Source organism: Larus michahellis, chromosome 8 (genome assembly GCF_964199755.1).
Source record: "Larus michahellis chromosome 8, bLarMic1.1, whole genome shotgun sequence".
NCBI lineage: Eukaryota > Metazoa > Chordata > Aves > Charadriiformes > Laridae > Larus > Larus michahellis.
This window is the reverse complement of record NC_133903.1, coordinates 56175637-56193700: the sequence shown is the minus strand read 5'-3', so window position 1 is coordinate 56193700 and position 18064 is coordinate 56175637. Positions and strand designations below refer to the sequence as shown.

The 18064-nt window shown below is 40.8% G+C and overlaps 1 protein-coding gene across 4 annotated transcripts; it reads left to right on the top strand.

The window, feature by feature from the left end:
• Nucleotides 1–1148: 1148 nt before the first annotated feature.
• Nucleotides 1149–17611, top strand: DEPDC1 (DEP domain containing 1). Of its 4 annotated transcripts, none has more exons than XM_074597388.1 (12): nucleotides 1149–1241; nucleotides 4323–4588; nucleotides 5262–5412; nucleotides 6640–6758; nucleotides 7191–7321; nucleotides 7613–7660; nucleotides 10966–11106; nucleotides 11579–12457; nucleotides 13140–13312; nucleotides 14270–14446; nucleotides 14720–14905; nucleotides 16913–17561. In XM_074597388.1, exons 2-12 carry the CDS (start codon nucleotides 4356–4358, stop codon nucleotides 17051–17053), a joined length of 2379 nt encoding a protein of 792 aa, XP_074453489.1. In that variant the 5' UTR covers nucleotides 1149–1241; nucleotides 4323–4355; the 3' UTR covers nucleotides 17054–17561. The 4 variants fall into 4 exon arrangements, with proteins under 4 accessions (XP_074453489.1, XP_074453490.1, XP_074453491.1 ...); XM_074597389.1 differs by having other exon boundaries at nucleotides 1150–1256; XM_074597387.1 differs by lacking the exon at nucleotides 1149–1241 and adding an exon at nucleotides 3362–3450.
• Nucleotides 17612–18064: the final 453 nt, after the last annotated feature.

Sequence of the window (18064 nt, the reverse complement as noted above, 5' to 3'; positions counted from 1 at the left end):
TATCTTCTACCGTTACTAGTAGGAGGGAAACAGAGAATAATGCTTTACTTTTCCCATTAGTTTCCTTCATGTGTTTTGCAGAACTCTGTGTGTGAAGAGTTCCGCTGATGCCCTCCTACAGCTAAGCTGGCTTGGTGCTCGTACGGGTATGCACGAGGTATTCGGTATTCTCTAATGAGAATAAAGGAAAGAAAAACACTAAAAGATAAGGAAATCTCATTGCAAAGACACAAAACTGGCTCTAAGAATATTTTCAGTGACCTGAAGGTACTCTCCAATCATTTTAAAAGACCGCTTATATTTCCAGTTGATTGCATCTATTCACGACCGTGTAGTGATAAAAATACAGAACACCTGCCTCCGTGTAGTCATTTTTCTTTAAGTAGGGAAACCTACAAGCAAGAATAGACTTGAAATTGAATTGTAACAGCAGAAAGAACTCTAGTTTTTGTCTCCTAGGAAACTAATTAAAACACTCTAGGCTACAACAGTATAACACTGCTTACACTAGCATGAAGAAGATGGACTAACATTTCCCACATTACTCCAATTCTCGTTTTTACTGTATTTGCCAGACACGTCCCTAAAACCTCTTTATTTGATCTAAGATATGAAGTTTTACAAAATGTATTACATCACCTATAGGCAGTAAGCTGAATGCAAATACATCAAGCATTATATTGTTTTAAACGAGCCGAGAGAGGGAGTATGGGAAGTAATCCATAGCGAAACATTAGTAGTCATCACTTTCTGCAGGTTTTACTCGTGGAGATTTCCCTAAGATAATCAATAAATTGATTTGTATTCTTGAACACATTTAGAGCCTGGGTCATTGGAAAAATCAATACTTTCTATCTTGGCAACGGCTCATCAAGCGATTTTGTTGGAAAGGAAAACGGGGGGAGTTGCTGAAATATATAAACAATGAGGAGCATCTCTAAAGTTTTTGAATCTAGTGACAGAATCCACATCATTCTTCCTCCATTCAGCTGCAAAATGTAAGTGAAATAACACAGCTTCACTGAATTTTGAATTGTTTGCTATACTGACTCATTAAGTCAACAACTGCTGGCTTACCTGCAGGTGCTACAGCTCTGATAGAAGTTATTAAGGAGCCAGCTTTGACTGGCTCCTGCACCCGATTTCTTAAGCACACAAAAGCAGAACAGCTCTCCCCCCCTCGGGGGGTGTGCAGCTGAGAAATTGGTTTCTTCAGCGCTGCTCTAGCCCTGGGTCTGCTGGTAGGTACTGCATAGGTTGGTACATCTTTTTGGTGCTTTGGCTTTCTATTTCTGTTCTTCTTCCTGGTTCTTATTGCTTAAATCCGCTTGTTAAGCTGGTGTGTTTTCTCACAGCAGTGATGTTTTTATCCCTCCTTATAAAAGTGTCTGAGGTATTTGTGTGTCTCTTTATTGACTATAAAAGAAGCTTAAATGATGAGCCTAAAATGTCTGAGCGATGGATGGCTATATCAAGGTGAGATAAAATGCTCATGGGGTATTTATAGCTCCTAGGTTACAAGTATACTTGGTCTATAGGCCCTGAGAAAGAAAATACTTAAAAAAAAAAAAAAAAGAAAAAAACCCAACCAACCCAACTGTAAAAACTATGCTATTGCAATGCTTGTTGGTGGCATTTTTTTTTTTGGTTGGTTTTGGGTGGGGTATTTTTCGGGGGGGCTGGGGGTGGTGGTGGTTGTGTCTAGCCCACTTGTATCTGTAGGAAATTCACAGGGTGTGACAGGGTAGGTGAAAGAATGTACTTGCTTCTGAAAGCAATTACCACGTGTGTTCAGCAGTCGTGTGTAAGCTACGTACTAGTCTCACAGGGCCAAAGAAAGGTGTGAGCCACACCTGCCTCTTAAAGTGCTGTCTGTGAAAGCACTCTAAAAAACAAGTTAAAACAAGCTGGCCTTTTTCCCCCTTCATCTCAACAATCAACCAAGGTGACTTTCTGAGAAGATGGAAACTTTTAAACCTCTGTTCTGGACTGAGCTGTGGCTGTTGTACGTGCTTGTCTGTGGCTGCCACAGCACTCTGCTGCTCTGCGCCCTCAGGGAAGGCCATGAGCTCGGCCCTCAGCCGAGGGGTACGGCCATTGCCTGAGCACCTCCTGTGCAAGCTGTGCCATGCTGCCATCAGGCAAGGCCGACCCAAGTGGCGCAAGGCGGCTCAGTGCTCCAGAGGACAGCTTAGCTCCATCAATGGCACGAGGAGAAAGCAGTGAACTTGGATTGAGTGCACCCTCAGCAAGCTTGATGAAGACACCAAGCTGCGTGGAGCAGTCAACACGCTGGAGGGAAGGGATGCCATCCAGAGGGACCTGGACAGGCTGGAGAGGTGGGAACCTCATGAAGTTCAATAAGGCCAAGTACAAAATCCTGCATGTGGGTCGTGGCAATCCTAAACACAAATCCAGGCTGGGTGGAGAATGGACTGAGAGCAGCCCTGAGGAGAAGGACTCGGGGGTGTTGGTGGGTGAGAAGCTCCACACGAGCCAGCAACGTGTGCTGTCAGCCCAGAAACCCCCCGCAGCCTGGGCTGCATCCCCAGCAGCGTGGGCAGCAGGGCGAGGGGGGGATTCTGCCCCTCTGCTCCGCTCTGTGAGACCCCCCTGCAGCGCTGCCTCCAGCCCTGGGGCACCAACAGCAGAAAGACACGGAGCTGCTGGAGCGGGGCCAGAGGAGGCCCCAGAGATGCTGGGAGGGCTGGAGCCCCTCTGCTGTGGGGACAGGCTGAGAGAGCTGGGGGGGTTCAGCCTGGAGAAGAGAAGGCTCCGGGGAGACCCTCCAGCCCCTGCCAGGCCCTAAAGGGGCTCCAGGAAAGCTGGGGAGGGACTCTGGAGCAGGGAGGGGAGCCATGGGATGAGGGGGAAGGGTTTTACACTGCAAGAGGGGAGACTGAGATGAGATGTGAGGCAGAAATTGTTGGCTGTGAGGGCGGTGAGCCCCTGGCCCAGGTTGCCCAGAGAAGCTGTGGCTGCCCCATCCCTGGAGGGGTTCAAGGCCAGGTTGGCCGGGGCTTGGAGCAACCTGGGCTGGTGGGAGGTGTCCCTGCCCAGGGCAGGGGGTGCCACTGGGTGGGCTTTAAGGTCCCTTCCAACCCAAACCATGCTGTGATTCTCATTAACGCTCCCGTCTGCCAGGAACTGAAGAGTGCCACCATAGCCCCGCGGCTGCTCGGGAGCCATCCCTCCACCCTCCCGTTCGAAGCCCAGCCCAGCCCGGCCACCGCCCGGTCCCTTTCCTTCCCCTCAGGTCGCCGGCGCCTACGTCACTTCAGGCGGCGCGTGCGTGCGTGCCCGCATCGCCCAATCGGCTGCGGCGGGCGGCTCGCGCAGCGAATTCAAACGGCGGCGCGGCCGTTGGGCGGTGGCCGCCCCGTCGGGGCTGCGCCCGGCGACATGGAGGGGCGGCCGGCGGCCCCGGCGCCCTACCGCGCCACCAGGCTGGTGAGGATCGCGGGCCGGGGGCGCGGAGCCGGCCGGGGCACCCTGGCGGCGGGCCGGGGTCTTCGGGCAGGCTTCGGGCGGGGTTGCGGGGCGGACGGAGGTAGGCAGGCCTCCCACCCCGAGCCGCCCCCTCAGCCCGGGCATCTCCCTCACGGGTTAAACACCAATTAATCTTAAACCTTCTGGTGAGGTAAATTTCTACCGTGCCCGGAGCAGCGTGTGGCTGTTGGGCTCGCTGTGGAAAGCCGGGTGCTGTGGGGCAGGAGGGGGGTGTCTGCACTCTGTGGCTGCTGTCACACAGTTTAAGGCGCCCTGAGACCCCCCCCGGTAAGGGGCTGCGGCGGTGGCAGTTTTACTCTTGAAAACTGGGCGACAGCTCAGTCAGAGGAGCCGGCTTATTATAGCGTGTCAGCTCATTTTGTGCGAGTAAATAGGAAAGGAAGGAGTTACTTTAAAATTTAAAACTGGTGTTTTGTGCCCTCTGACAGTGGGATTCCCCTCATGTCTGAGAGCTGCGGCAAATTTGAAGGTCGTGGTTTGACAGGACCTCATGAAACTGAGTTGTAAATGCTGGGCATGTGCAGAGCGGGTCAATAAAACTCATGTTTGTGAAACTCTGACCTGATCTTCAGTTATAGAAGAATGAGCTAAAAACCTAAATGAAATGTTCATGTATTTTTTTTTTTAATCTGAACTTTAATGTTTCTATATTGATACTACTACGTTATTTAGTATAACTATCAATATGTGTTAGTATTAACGTTGTGATTTCATTTATGTGCTTATTGATACAATATTTTTTTAATTGATACGTACAATGATCAACTACAGGCTTTGATCTTACGTTCTTTGCTGTTTTGTTTCCCATGCAGTGGAACGAAATTACAAAATATTTCCGAGCAGGCATGCCGTTAAGGAAACACAGGCAACACTTTAAAAAACATGGAAGCTGTTTTACTGCGTCAGAAGCTGTAGACTGGCTCCATGAAGTATTAAGGAATAACAGTAACTTTGGTCCTGAAGTTACTCGGCAGCAGACTGTTCAGTTATTAAGAAAGTTTCTCAAGAATCATGTAATTGAAGATATAAAAGGGAGATGGGGAACTGAAAATTTAGAAGACAATGGTGCGCTATACAGGTACTGAAATGAAAACCACTTAACAGAGCTCTTTGGGTTGAGAACTTTATTTTAAATCTTAATGCTCAGATTCTCAAAAATATCTTGCTTTGGTTTGAGCAGTTGGGCCAAAAATCAATTATTAGCATCAGTTTACTCCACTCACCGTTTTACTTTCGTCTGACTTGCAGTATAGACCACACATCCTGTATGCTGAGGGCTGCTCCCATGCTTTTGTCTAGGCAAGTTTTTCACTGGCATGTGTGCTACGCTCAAGGGCTTTGGAGGGGAGCCAAGGAGAGTTCATTGTAGTAGCTGCATGCTGTGCTGCCAGTGCTGTGTTTACTCCTCTTGTACATTTGACAGAAAGTCTGAAGTGGGAAAGAGAGCCTACCCTAAGTTCTAAAATCAAAGGTATTAACAGCCCTCACTTCTCAAATTCTGCTCTCAGTGCTGTATGAGTATCTAAATATCTTCAACTTGACTTTGGAATCAAGAAAAGTAGCCCAAATCTAATTTATACTATGATAAGGTTATTCAGTGTTCTAAAGAGAAAACTTCAGCATTTTTCTTCTTACTTTCCTCAGTCTTTTCAGAATCTTATGGAATCACACTGATAGGGTATGGTTTTGGTTAAGTGACTTCTTATATTTTTAATCTGTTCTAAATGTATTTAACATCTCTTCTATTACAGATTTCCTTCAACATCTCCAGTTAAACCTCTACCAAGCTCATGTCCACCAAAAGAGAACTTGGAAAACTTCTCTAGAGACAAAGAAAGACTTTTTAAACTGCCGCATTTACCCAGGACAACTTTAAAAAAACATGACTTACTACAGTCTCTGGTAATAACTTATGTTTCTTACATAATTAGAGTTGCCATATTTTTTCTTTGTTCTTAAAAAAATAAAACCAGAAGCAGTCATCCTTTAGTGACATTGTTCTGCTTTGTCATCTTCCCTTCTAGCTTAAGAAATCAATACATTGGCAGGTTCTTCTAGACAGTGAAATAGAACATTTATAGACGTATAATAGAAAAATACAGCTATATTTCATAATGAAGTGTCTCAGTGATGTCTGCTGTTTCTCTTCTTGCAAGTACAAAAAGCAATTTTATTAAATAACCTGTAAATAATCAAACAAAATACATACATGTAAAATCATAGCTTTAACTGTAACATGGCATTTTTGAAATGCTGGCAGCAAGTGAAAGGGATTATGCATTTGACAGAAGAAATTAAGTACGCTCTTAAACCTATATGAAGCTGTTTTTTCCTAAACTTACTGGCAATAGGTTGTTGGGAAGAGAAATGGGGGGTGTGTCTGGAGTGTTATTAATGTACCCATGTTACTTAATTAGAAAGAAAGGTCATTTGGTGCACACACATGGACCACCCTCCACCCCCCATCGCAGTATAGGGCCAATTTTGCATCGATATGATCAGAGATTACATAGGGTTTTAGTTGTGTATCTATGTCTAAGCAATTGAGCCTCTCGTGTCATCACTATGGAGGTGTTTTCTTTTGGATCCTTTTGTTTGTTTTGTCTCCTTCAGTGCAGGATTATCCCTGCTATGGTATTTTAAAGTATTGGGAGGGCTGGAAGGTGGAGTTCTAGAAATGATCTGGACAATATGTCCTTGTTGAAACTTAATATATTTTTTTGTTTAGGACAAATTCTTCAACTGTTTTGCTTACTTCCTGAAAAAGATTGAATGTGAGTGCTTGGCCCTCTGTTCTTTTCAGATTTGTGTGTGCGTGCATACTTTCTGCATTTAGATTGTGACCCTAAAGGAGAATACTTCACCTCCTAATACATTTGGATTTTACATGTTTCTGGCGTTTAAATTGCTGACTTCTGATTTGATTAGGTCCTTTTTCATAGTGTCCTTTTTTGCTTTTTAGTTATGTATGGTTACACTTTGTGCTGAGACTGTTAAGGTTACTCTCTGGATCATGTTTTGGAAGTTAATGTTCTGCAGGAATGCTCTATATCTTTGAGAATAACTTTTACTTAATTTTGAATTATCTTGAGGCTTGATTATCTTACGGTATAAACTGCTCATTTTCAGGAAAATCTAGAAAATGCAAACCCAGATATAATAGAGGAAAACAAGGAAGACGCATTACATAGGAAGGAAATAAGCCAGGAATATGTGCAAGAAACTTGGAGAAATATCATTCTAATACAGTAAGTAGCAGATTGCAAAAAGTACCTCCTTGTATATGTGCCTTGGGTATGTAATGGCCCAATCAAGCTTTTGGCTTGCAAATTTTTTTGCAATTTTAAAAATTATATTTTAAGTTGAACATTTTTTACTAACTATTGTTTACATATGCTTTCTAATGTATTTATTAACATTGAATTGTTGCGTTTAAGAAACTTATTGGAATTTATTGTTGCTGGTGTTGAAGTATATTATAAGTACCATAAATGCTCTTTCTAACTGATTTTTGGAGTTTGTCCCTGGAAAAAGTGTCCTAAAATTGTTGTTCTGGAAGTGAGGATTTATTAAACAGCAAACTAGGTTATCAAGTAACTGGTGTTTGAATAGGTTTGAACTTGTTTTTGTTCATTGTTAGCAAACCTTTTCGACAGCATCTACTCTCTTCCTCCCCACAGTTTACAAACCATATTAGGCCTCCCATCTTTGGAAGAAGTTTTGCAGCCATCACAGATAGTTCCCGAGTATGTCATATACAATATGACTAACACAAGCAAACATGGTGTTGTTATTTTGCAGGACAAATCGGGTGAGACTTTTTTTCTGGTTTTGCTTAAAGATTCTGTATGGTGCAATTGCAACAAACAAAAATAATAATTACAGTAATGTGCAAGAGACAGACTATGAAACATTTTTTTTCAGTATATTTGTGTAGAAGGCTTTGTAGGTGTACTGCATTCACTTTTAAATAACAGGTGTAGCAATATTTTAAACTAGTTTTAAATTTGATCTTTTGTATTTATTACGTGTGCCATTATTTGTATTAGTTATTAAACCTTTGGGGTTATGTATAAATAATGTACTTGTTTGTTTATTTTAGAAGACCTCCCTCACTGGGTGTTGTCAGCTATGAAATGCCTCGCATACTGTAAGTCACTGAATAGCTTTTAAGTTCCAGATACCTATTTTGACTTGAAAGAGAAATATACTTGCATGTTAAGATCAATTGCGATGTTTCATGCTTGAAATTCATATAATCTAAGTGCCTATGTTGAGAAGCAATGAAATCAATACATAGCAAATTACTGCACAGAAACGTAACCTGAAAGAGTTAATGCATGTTAAAGATGTCGTATTTTGGGTGATCGAAATATCAGTCCTTTAGCTAGTTTTCCTGCTTTTAGGCTGCAGTGTCTGATTCTGCACACGAATTTTTGGCAATGAGAACACGTTAAATTAGTGGAAGATGGGCTTCAGTGCTCCTAAATTTATTCAACATACAGGAGAATTAATTGAATTCTGTAAGCTTGCAGTGGAAGCATGCTGTCTGAGACCCAGAAAAAGTTAAGGACTGTTTTTTACAAAAATAATTCCTATTACCAAAGAGTCAGGCAGGGAGAAAACGAGTGCTTGGGCAAAACCTGTGTGTGGTTTCTTCTGATGCAGTTTTTCAGAAGTAAAAGGACTTTCCTTTTCCAGTTACTGGCTTTGAGCTGGACTAAAACGGTTCCTACATTTCCTATTAAACTGGGGAAGTCAATTCACAGAAAACCAGTTAGATTTTTATTTGTTCTAGAAGAAATCAAACAAAATTTTGCAGAGTTTAAAATAAAAGCATGCTTGTGTAGTCAGGTTTATAGTTTACTAGATTTGTCATAAGAACAGAAGGAAGAGTCCTGCTCATTTGTTCCTGGATCCTGCGCTTGGAGTGTGGCTCCTCTGCTACCTCCTTATCTGCTTCCCCGCCTTTTTCTTCAAACTGTCTTTAGAAAAAGCTTATGCTTAAAACCCAGTAAGACACTTTTATAGTTACAGTTCAGCTGTGGAAAATGAAGGCCTTTAATATCTTACCAATCACTGTGTAGTAGATGAGATGGATTTTTAAAGTCAGACGTTTTAGCTGTTAAACGTGTTTTGTGACAGAACTGAACTTTGATTGTCTGCGGACTGAGAGTCTGCACTTATCCCTTGTTTTGGTACTAATGTCTGAAATATCAAGCAGCAAAACTGAAAGTGGGTTACAGCTTACAGAAAACATAGTGCTTCTATTTTGTTTTCTTTGTGTGTTTGATTAAATGTAAAACTTAGAAAGGCATAGTGTTAAACCTTAAAACTTCAGAAAAAAAGAATCTATTACCAAAGGTGTAAGTGCTACGTGTACTTGAGCAGCTGCCTCGTATTACTCCACAGTAAATACTTTCCCAGTAGTTCAAATTAACACAGGTTTTCACACATAGGGGCAGGGGGAAAAGTACTTTCACAGTGAACCTAATGAAGTTCAGTTTCTAATGTCTTAGTCTGATGTGGATTCTCTTGCTAATAAAGGAATGTTTTTGTTCTTTAGCATGTGGTGTAGCAGACCTGTGTGGTGCTAATAGTCTTTCTCCTTCACAGTGACACTGATTTATTTTATTTTTTTTATGAAACTTCACAGAACCTAACCATCCTGGAGGCTTCCTTTGCCAGATATGTTTGAAATTGTGTTACAAACACGTACAGATTGTGATTATGTAAACTTTGCATCTTTATGAAGCAGGCTTTGAAAAGATTCTGGAGAAGCAGAGGACAACTAGGCTCACAATTAGACTGACTTTTTTCTCCCATCCCCTCCCCCCTCCCCTTTTTTTTTTTTTTTATAAAACTGCCTCTTTAAATGGCTAACAGGGAACACTAGGGTTAGGTAAGTGCCTCTCAAGTGAAATCTGAGATGGTGCGCTCTCTTTATATGTGTGCTTGCCCTGCTCTTTAACTCTTGCCCCTTTCTCTGGCAATCTCCTTCATTAGCTCCCCAAAAAGCTACACTAATTACAACGTGGTTGGATGGCGTGTGTTTATACATCTGCACATATCTCTCCCTGCTCAGTGGAACTCTGGTAGGGGTCCATGCAGCACTCTGGCTTCCAAAGTTCAGTTCACAGCACACGCTCTTGTGAAAGTGATCCTTTGTTCTTCAACTGCATTCCCCAAAACACAGAGCCTCTTCCATGAAGAGCACTATTAGGAAAAGCAGGACAGGGAAAAGCTTGGTAACTGGATTTAAATCGAAATAGAAAATATATCCGAGCACTGGTCTTTGAGCATTTCAACACCTTAATTCCCACATCAGTCCTGTATTTAGAACTAATATGTCTTTGTATTCATGAGACAAAAACTGTAAGCAAGCTTTCTGGTTTGTTGAATTCTCAATTTCTAATTGGAGTGAAATAGTTCAAGTGGAGATTTTATCTCTGCATCTGCTAACTACATTGTAACCAAGTGATTAAGGCGGTAGGTAGTTTGCACAGTGAAAACTAACATTACTTACGCTAGCAGGGGCAATACTGCTCTGTTATATTTTTAGTGTAGTGTGGTAATGTGATTATGATTACAAAGTTTGATCATATCAAATGTTCAGTTTTACCTGGTTCGATACGTAATAAAAACTGCCATCTCCTAATTCATTAGAATTGGCGTTGTAAGATAGCTTGTTTCATTTGTAGGAATTCAGTGGAGTATGATTTCCGTTAGGGTTAAAAGATGTACACAGTGTCAAACTCTAGTCGTACCAGGACCCCTTTCATTCATTCTTTTTCTTGTTGGTAGTAACATGCTCAAGGTTTATTAACCAGATCTCTTGGATTATTGGATTGTTTATCCGTCCACTTCTGAAGAAAAAATCCACCATGGGAGTAGTGGTGAAAAAAACTTTCTCTTGGTGAACCGTTTGAATAGAGGGGTTGAAAAGAGGAAGTCCCCCCAAAGGGAGAAGACACCGACCAGCTTTGTTTGGCGTATGCATAAAGCAATGTGTATATGTTGGCTGGCTTCTCAGCACCTTCTCCAAAGCTGGTCATAGCATGAGCTTCTTGAGCTGGAAGCTAGAGCTGCCTGTGGGACAACTGGGATTACTGTAGTTTGGAAATGAAGGAAAATACTAAGAGTTTGTTGTTATTCTGCTGAGGAACCTATAAAGGGCATAAATGAGTTTTCACTTACTTTCTTGGGGTGGAACAGCTTGTTGAAACTGAGCGCAGTTCCTCAGTGGCTATATAGAATATTTTATACCATTTTTGAGTACAAGCGGTACAATGCTGAATTAAACAAAGTATTTGTATACTGCTGACATGATTCTTTTCTTGTGAAACAGTCATTCCTACGAGAACAAACTTTATGTTGATATTTCACTTTTTTTTTTTAATAATGGAATTGTGAGAGTAAATACTTCTGTGAATTTTCTTTCTTCATCTCTTTTAGGGCCTAGAAATAATGATATGAGCCAACCAACTTACAGTGGGTTTGAACGAGATGTATTCAGAACGGTTGCTGATTACTTTCTCAGTCTCCCTGAACCATTACTTACTTTTGAATACTATGAACTTTTTGTTAATATTTTAGGTACGTATAAATTTAGAAATAATCAGTGGAAGCTCTAAGTTTTTATCAACTGGGGAACAAATCTGTAATTCAAATCAGACCTTCACCCCCTAATCTGTATGGCAGCTTGAATCTGAGGAAGATCATCAATGTTGTTATTCTGTATTACAACATTAATTGAAATGCAGTTCTGACTCATAATATCCTATATAAATTGCTGTCTGAGCTAACATTCTAAATATGTGCAGTAACCATAACTTAAAAATATGTGCTCGTTCCTGTCTGTTCCTCACTACTGCAGTATGTTAACTCTTTATTTTTGCATGTTGGTGCTTTTGGACTGAGCTAATGTTTTCTTAGGTGTTACTAACGGAGTCAACTATAAATTTGCGTCTTATATTTCTTGTCTTCTCTGTTCAGTTAGCAACTTTCTTTCTGGTCTTGTTCATTTTCACACCACTTGCATCTTAACTTATATTTCATTTTCTGATAGTTATGTGTGGCTACATCACAATTCCAGCTATATGCAGTGGAAAACATTCTGTCCAAGATGAGAAATGTGACCCACAACCTTCAAAAATCCTTCACTTGAACTCTTTCAAGTCAACTGAGTGTCTTCTTCTAAGCCTACTTCGCAAAGAGCCTGACAAAACAAAGAAAGAATATGAAGCTTCCAGAAAGTCCTCTGCAGACGAGCTAACTTTTCAAAAACAATGTGCAAAGAAATTGCAGCAACGTAAACTGATATGTAAACAAAGTAGTGCTGATAATCTAATAGGAGGAAGTTGTCAAAATCTTTCAGGTTTCAGGAATGAACAAGATCCACCTCGAACGTTTAGGACAAGATGTTACTCTTTGGAAAGAATTGGAGAAACTCCTTCAAGTGTATATAATAAAGGAGAATATGATTCCCTCAGGCAAAGCGATATGAACACCGTCCTGGGCAGAAGAAATGAAAAACATATGTTCACATATGAATATAAACCTAATTCTGTATTGGAGCTCGGTTTTGATAGCACACATCAAAACCAAACCCATGGTATCAAGAGAGTGTCTGCCTCAACTCTTCAGGATAAAGAGCTGTTAAATGAAAATTGCGGGCCGAAGCAAATACGCAGGTCGCTGAGTTTACTTGGCAAGAGGAACTCGAAAAGTTGTGCTAGTATTAATATACCAGTTGCTGAAATCACAGTAAAGCCAAGGTCTCAGCTTGGTGGGCAAGGAAAACCAAACGCTTCTGGTGTGGCTTCTTCAGTGGACATCAGGACTGAGGTTTCTGATATCACCATCAATAAGAGACTCAGCAAAAGTACCGTAGAACTCTCAGAATGCTCTTTCACTCACGCTTCTTATATGTTGACTGGCACGCAAAGTAAGATGGCTTCCTAAAGCATGTTGTATTGGCTTATTGTGTTGGCTAACTAATCTCTGCTTCCTTAATCTTTGGCACTGTTGCTAGGTTTTTTGATACGCATATAACATGATCTCTGGGTTGCTTTTTTCTTAAAAAAAAAAAAAAACAAAACAAAACAAAAAACCAAAACAAACAAAAAACCAACTGGTTGCTAAATTGCAGTGTTTAAAGGTAGCCCTTTGTACCTCCGCTAACAAATAGTAGTGCGGAGTGTCTTTGGAGTCTTAACCCTGATGTGTCAGTAATTCACCTTGTTGTTCAGGTAAGGTAAGTGATAAGTAATTCTGACCTAGACACTGTCTAAGAGCGAGGCATGGAATTTGCACTGACCTGCCTCTTGGAGGAGATGTCTCTTTCTGGTCCTTGAAACATGTTTTCTTGAAATACTTCTGGGAATAACATTAGTGTCATTTCTTAATTGTATTAGGGTCTTAATTGTACTGGCAGTTTATTATAATGAAGGAATTGAAGATGACCACACACAAAAAGGCCGCATAACGTTATCTACTATGTTACAGCTGATTTCTATGAAACGTAGATTATCATTATTGAAAAAAATGAGATTTCTTGTACCAAGATGAAAGTATCCTGAAAGTTTGTTCAAATGCTAATGACAGCCGTCTTTGCAATTAACTTGTAGACCTCCTTCAGCCTCACTTAGAAAGAATTGCTGTTGAAGCACTACAAATATGTTGTTTGTTGCTTCCACCACCAAATCGTAGAAAGATTCAGCTCCTAATGCGTATGATCTCCCGGCTCAGTGAAAATGTTGATATGCCGCGACTGCACGATGCGATGGGCACACGTTCTTTGGTAAGAGAATCACGAGTTCAGCGTACCTATTGTTTTAAGAACTCAGCTGAAGTAATGCTGAGAATACCAGCAGTATTCTCTGCTGGAGGTTCTTGTCTTATTGCAATTAAATAGTGATTAACGGGCAGATTTTTTATCTCCAGAATATTTACAAAAATCTGACTTGAAGCAAGCGCTTTCTTGTCTCCATCCTAATGTATTTCAAATATTGGTATTGCTTTTGTTTACTTTGGGAGGAGAAGGGAATTTCTTAAAGGAATGGAAATAATTGTTTAGTCTGACTTCTCACCCAACTGCCATTTAACTTAAAAGGTGTTGACAAAGTGTCTGTAGAAAACCTTTTTTTGAGCTAAACATTTGTGTATGTGAAGTTATGACAAAAACGGTTCCAAAGAAGTAAATTTTCTGCCTATTGAGTTTAAAGACTAGCTTCAAGATCTGAATTTAAGCTTTCATTGGAACAACTAAAAGTTCTTGTCAAACAAGATTAGATGTAGCAACAAAGTACCTGCACATGCTAATTTAAAATAAGCCTACTAAAAACTGGAAATATGAAAGCTATAAAAATGGGGTTTAGAGGTATTTAAAACTGGCTCTTGGTGTGCATTAGATCTTGGCTACGTTGGCTCTGCAGGTTCTTTTTATCATCTCACTTGTCTCAAAATGCTAATTGAAGATGTACGCTTTTCTACAGGGGAAGACTTTTTCTTATTACTACTTTAAAATATGTATTTCTTAATTGAAAGTGCTGTTCAATTCAAAAAAAGTACAAGTGCCAGGTTATAAGAAATTATTTCAGATGAGGAAAAAATTATAATCGGTTTTCCTCCTCTCTTGACCAGTGGTGCAGGCAAGAGAGATTGCAATGAAAGTTGGTACTGGAGAATTCATTGTGCAGACTGGAAAGCAGGCAGATCCCTCACCGGCGCGTACTAATGATCTGCTAAACACTTCTAGATGATACAGACGTTTTCTCGCTGTGTGCTGTGCTGTGCAGAAGAAGTAGATCTCGATGAGCTGCTTTCTACACGATTAGTTTCCTTTCTAATGGACCATCAACAGGAAATATTTAAAGTACCGACTTACCTGCAGGTTGCAGTGCGAAATCACATAGAATACATGAAGATGGCTCAGGTTGGTGGCATGGCAGAAGTTCATTTGCTAACTGCAGAGTATTTCTTCTGAAGGTGGAATGGGAAAATGGCAAATGAAACCACTGTATTTTGAATGCAAACTTTAACTACTAGACTGTTGGTGCAGTCATAGATAGTGGCTACTTCATAACGTTTTGCAACTTGTCATGTCACTGTAAGTTACTTTGCTTGGGTGTTTGTCAGGTGCTTTCTTACTGAAATAATACATAATAATTTGAGTATATGCAGACCCCTTCTTCACCTCTCGTTTCAGTGCAAATATCCAAAGGAAGAAATTTGTGCCATATTGCCAACGTATTCATACTGCAAACAAATAACTCCTCAGGAGTTTGAAGAACAAAAGGTTTCTACCTCTCAAGCTGCAGTGGCAGAGCTCTTGGAGAACATTATCAAAGATAAAAAGTTGTCTGTGAAAGACAAAAAGAAGAAGTTAAAACAGGTGAGGAACTTGGTGGATATTGCATCTACTTTGGAAAATGCCTTTGTGAGGGAAGGATCTCAGTCACTAGACCCCGGTACGGAACAGGAGCAGAATGCACGGAGAGAGATGCATGTTTTATGGAAGAGAGCTGTTTCATGGGGTTTGATTGCATGTTCTGACTGGGATTTAAAGACAGTGTCTGATACAGCATTTCATACTGTCTGGCCGCAGCCCTGCTCAAACAATGATTTAAAACCAGTATAAAATTATTCGAAGCCGCTGCTCTCCATTACATAGTGTGCGATAGGATTACAGCATGGTTTCGTGTGGTGCATTGCATATACGAGGTTGCCATTAAAATGCTGTAGATGGGCTTAAAACCAATCGGCAATAAAAGCGGTGATTTCTTGCTTTAAGAGGTCAAGCTCTATCTGTCCACAATTCTGAAACATTCTTTTTTGTGGACTTACCTTTGTGTTTTGTAACATGTATATTGCTCAAGATTATCTGGCAGTTCTATGGCCTACTAACATATTGCCTAATACTAAATCTAAAATACAGCAATTCTGGCAGGATTTAATACTGGAGGTTTTTTTTTTTTCTTTTTTAGAAAACCTTTGGCAAGTATTTCTGACCAATTGAATAGTATTGTACTTGTCCTAGAATCTCCTAAGCGAGTCTTGTGACTCAAATTTGAGAAAGCAGCTTTTCAGAGCTAGCACATTGCTTTCTCTTTGCTGCCCCTCCTCCAGCTTCTGCAACACTGACGTTCATGTGTGTGATGAAAACTTTCTGGTCCCGTAAAAATGAAGGCTGGACTCTTGTTCAAGTTCATTAAAACTTCCTGCGTGTAAAGAAGAGTAGTTAATTACAGTCGATTAACACTTGGAGTAAACAAGCAGTAAGAAGTGATACACAGCAGCACTTTAAGCAGGTGAAGCAAGGAGGAAGGAAATAAACTAAAATCCTCTAATAGTAACACTTGAAGCACATACTTAAATATTTGGTGAGTTGCCACCAAAGTCCAGAAGCAGCTTGTACTGTAAGGCCTGTGTGTTAGCAAAGTTTATTCCTAAAATTCACAGAGCTGTATCATTAGAGTCTTACTGTTTGTGCTGGGATAGCCGGTGGTGTGAGAAATCACAACTCTTTGGAGTGATTATTCGGTTTTGATAGTTCGAATTGGGGAAAGCCAAATGCGTGGCACTTTCTAGAGGGTTAGGCCCAAGTTGGGTTAGTGCTGAAAGCTACGGATGGCGTCATTTTCTGTGGGTTGAATCCATCAGCAGAAAGCTTTGGATGGTGCATAGATGTAGGTACCATTATTCCTCCTTGAGACCTTGCGCAGGAAACGGGCAAGATGTCAAAAGCCAGATATTTTTGTTTAGTTGTATATCGGCAGGAATTGAAAAATAACTCCCTGGGTTAAGTAGCAAGCTTTCCTGAGAGAATACCTTCAAAAGATGCTCAGTCTTTGCTTCCATTTGGGTAAAACACATCATTGTGATCCTCGAAAGACAGCTTTCTAGACATAAACAGAATAGAGCGCGATGCTGGACAGTGTGGCTTCGCAGGGGGGCTGTCGTGCCTGGCTCGGGAGGGGGGGAACGCTGGTCCTGCTGCTCAAAGGAGAAGCAGCGTTGCTGTCACTCAGCTGATGAGCAGCGTGGTGAGCGACTGCAAGTGGGCATCCAGGCTGCCAGAGCGGTACCCTCTTCGCTCATCGTGCTATTCCAGTCACAGCAGCTAAAAATCCTTGGGAATAAAATGAGCTAAGATGCTTTTCTCATTTTAACAGAGGATGAGGTGCCTGATAAAATTCCTATTTGGCTCGTTGTTTATCAGTTGCGAACAAAGGGTTACAGCTTTGGTCAAGTCTCACAGCAGAGTTGCTTTACATGCTGGTAGTCCTGCTCCTCCTGCTGATGTGCATCCTTACGAGGTGATTCATGCTCAAGCCCTGCACAGCCGGAGTTTTGTGTGGAGTCTGCTGTTTTATTTAACTTTTGCTTTTATATTTTCTAGTTTCAGAAGGAGTACCCTCTGATCTACCAGAACAGATTTCCAACGACAGAAAACGAAGCAGTGCTATTTGAGAACAAACCTACCATCAAACAACCCATGCTTAGCCTAAGAAAACCAAGATTTCGTAGCCTGAGGTATTAACTGAACCCTGCTTCAGCCGCTTATTTATTTGATGGGTGAATGATTTACCAAAGGGCACTTGGTACAGAAATTTGGTGGCGGCTGCGTGTGTAGAAGGAAGAAATGTTTACGTGGACACTGTGTTAAAAGGTGCCAAAATAACTTTTTTGTGTGTGTGCAGATAACTTTTGAATGACTGCTAAGAGAGGAATTAATATTTATCTGTTTACAAATTACAATATATTGTTCTCAGTAAAATAAATGTGAAAATAAGCATGAAGCTATTAGTAACCAAAAATTTATATATGGTTTTCATATGGGAAACTAATGATATGCATATTGTAACTTTTTTAATGTCTGTTCAGGAATTCATGCCACTTATTAACGTTTGTGTAGGTTTTTAAATGTTTGTGCGTTGTGAATAAGTGCCTTCCTTCTCAAAATATTCAAAATATATTCTCAAAATATTTGTCTTTAAACAAAACAATGTTCTTTGAGTTTGGGACTAGTTTAAAAGTTGGTTCTGCTGTTTCCAAGGGAGCCAGAAATTCACCATAAATAAATGGTTCTCTGACTCTGAAATACTTCTGTTCATCTCATCTGTAAAATTCACATAAGCTTTTGTATATTTATTTATATTAAAAGTCTTATGTATATTTCTGATGCTTGCATGGGAAACTTATTTTGGATCTATTGCTCTGCATCTCAAAATAGTGGAAGTGGTGGATGATGTGTGAAGTGACAACAAATAGAATCACAATGCACGAAATTTCCTGTTTTGTTTCCAGAGTTAGGGGTTTGCTATTAATTCTGATGGGACCAAGGCTCCCCCACAAGAGAATAAAAATCTGCACGAGTATTTCCGTGGGAGAACAATTCAAAGTAAGTGTTTTCATAAAGGAGAACCCAGCTCAATATTTAGACAGAAATGCTTCAGGGGAAAAAAAACTAGTAAGTCGCAAGTGGTGAATGATGTCAGTGTTCAGCTCTGGGCTTGGAGAGAAACGGGCACTTTTCTCCCCCATGTTTGTA

What these genes read in the sequence shown, in the direction of transcription:
- DEPDC1 (XM_074597387.1), top strand. Translation starts at nt 3,403, where the DNA reads ATGGAGGGGCGGCCGGCGGCCCCGGCGCCCTACCGCGCCACCAGGCTG. An exon ending in GACAATGGTGCGCTATACAG is followed by an intron (nt 4,589 to 5,261) that starts GTACTGAAATGA and finishes CTTCTATTACAG; the next exon opens with ATTTCCTTCAACATCTCCAG. An exon ending in AATACATGAAGATGGCTCAG is followed by an intron (nt 14,447 to 14,719) that starts GTTGGTGGCATG and finishes CTCTCGTTTCAG; the next exon opens with TGCAAATATCCAAAGGAAGA.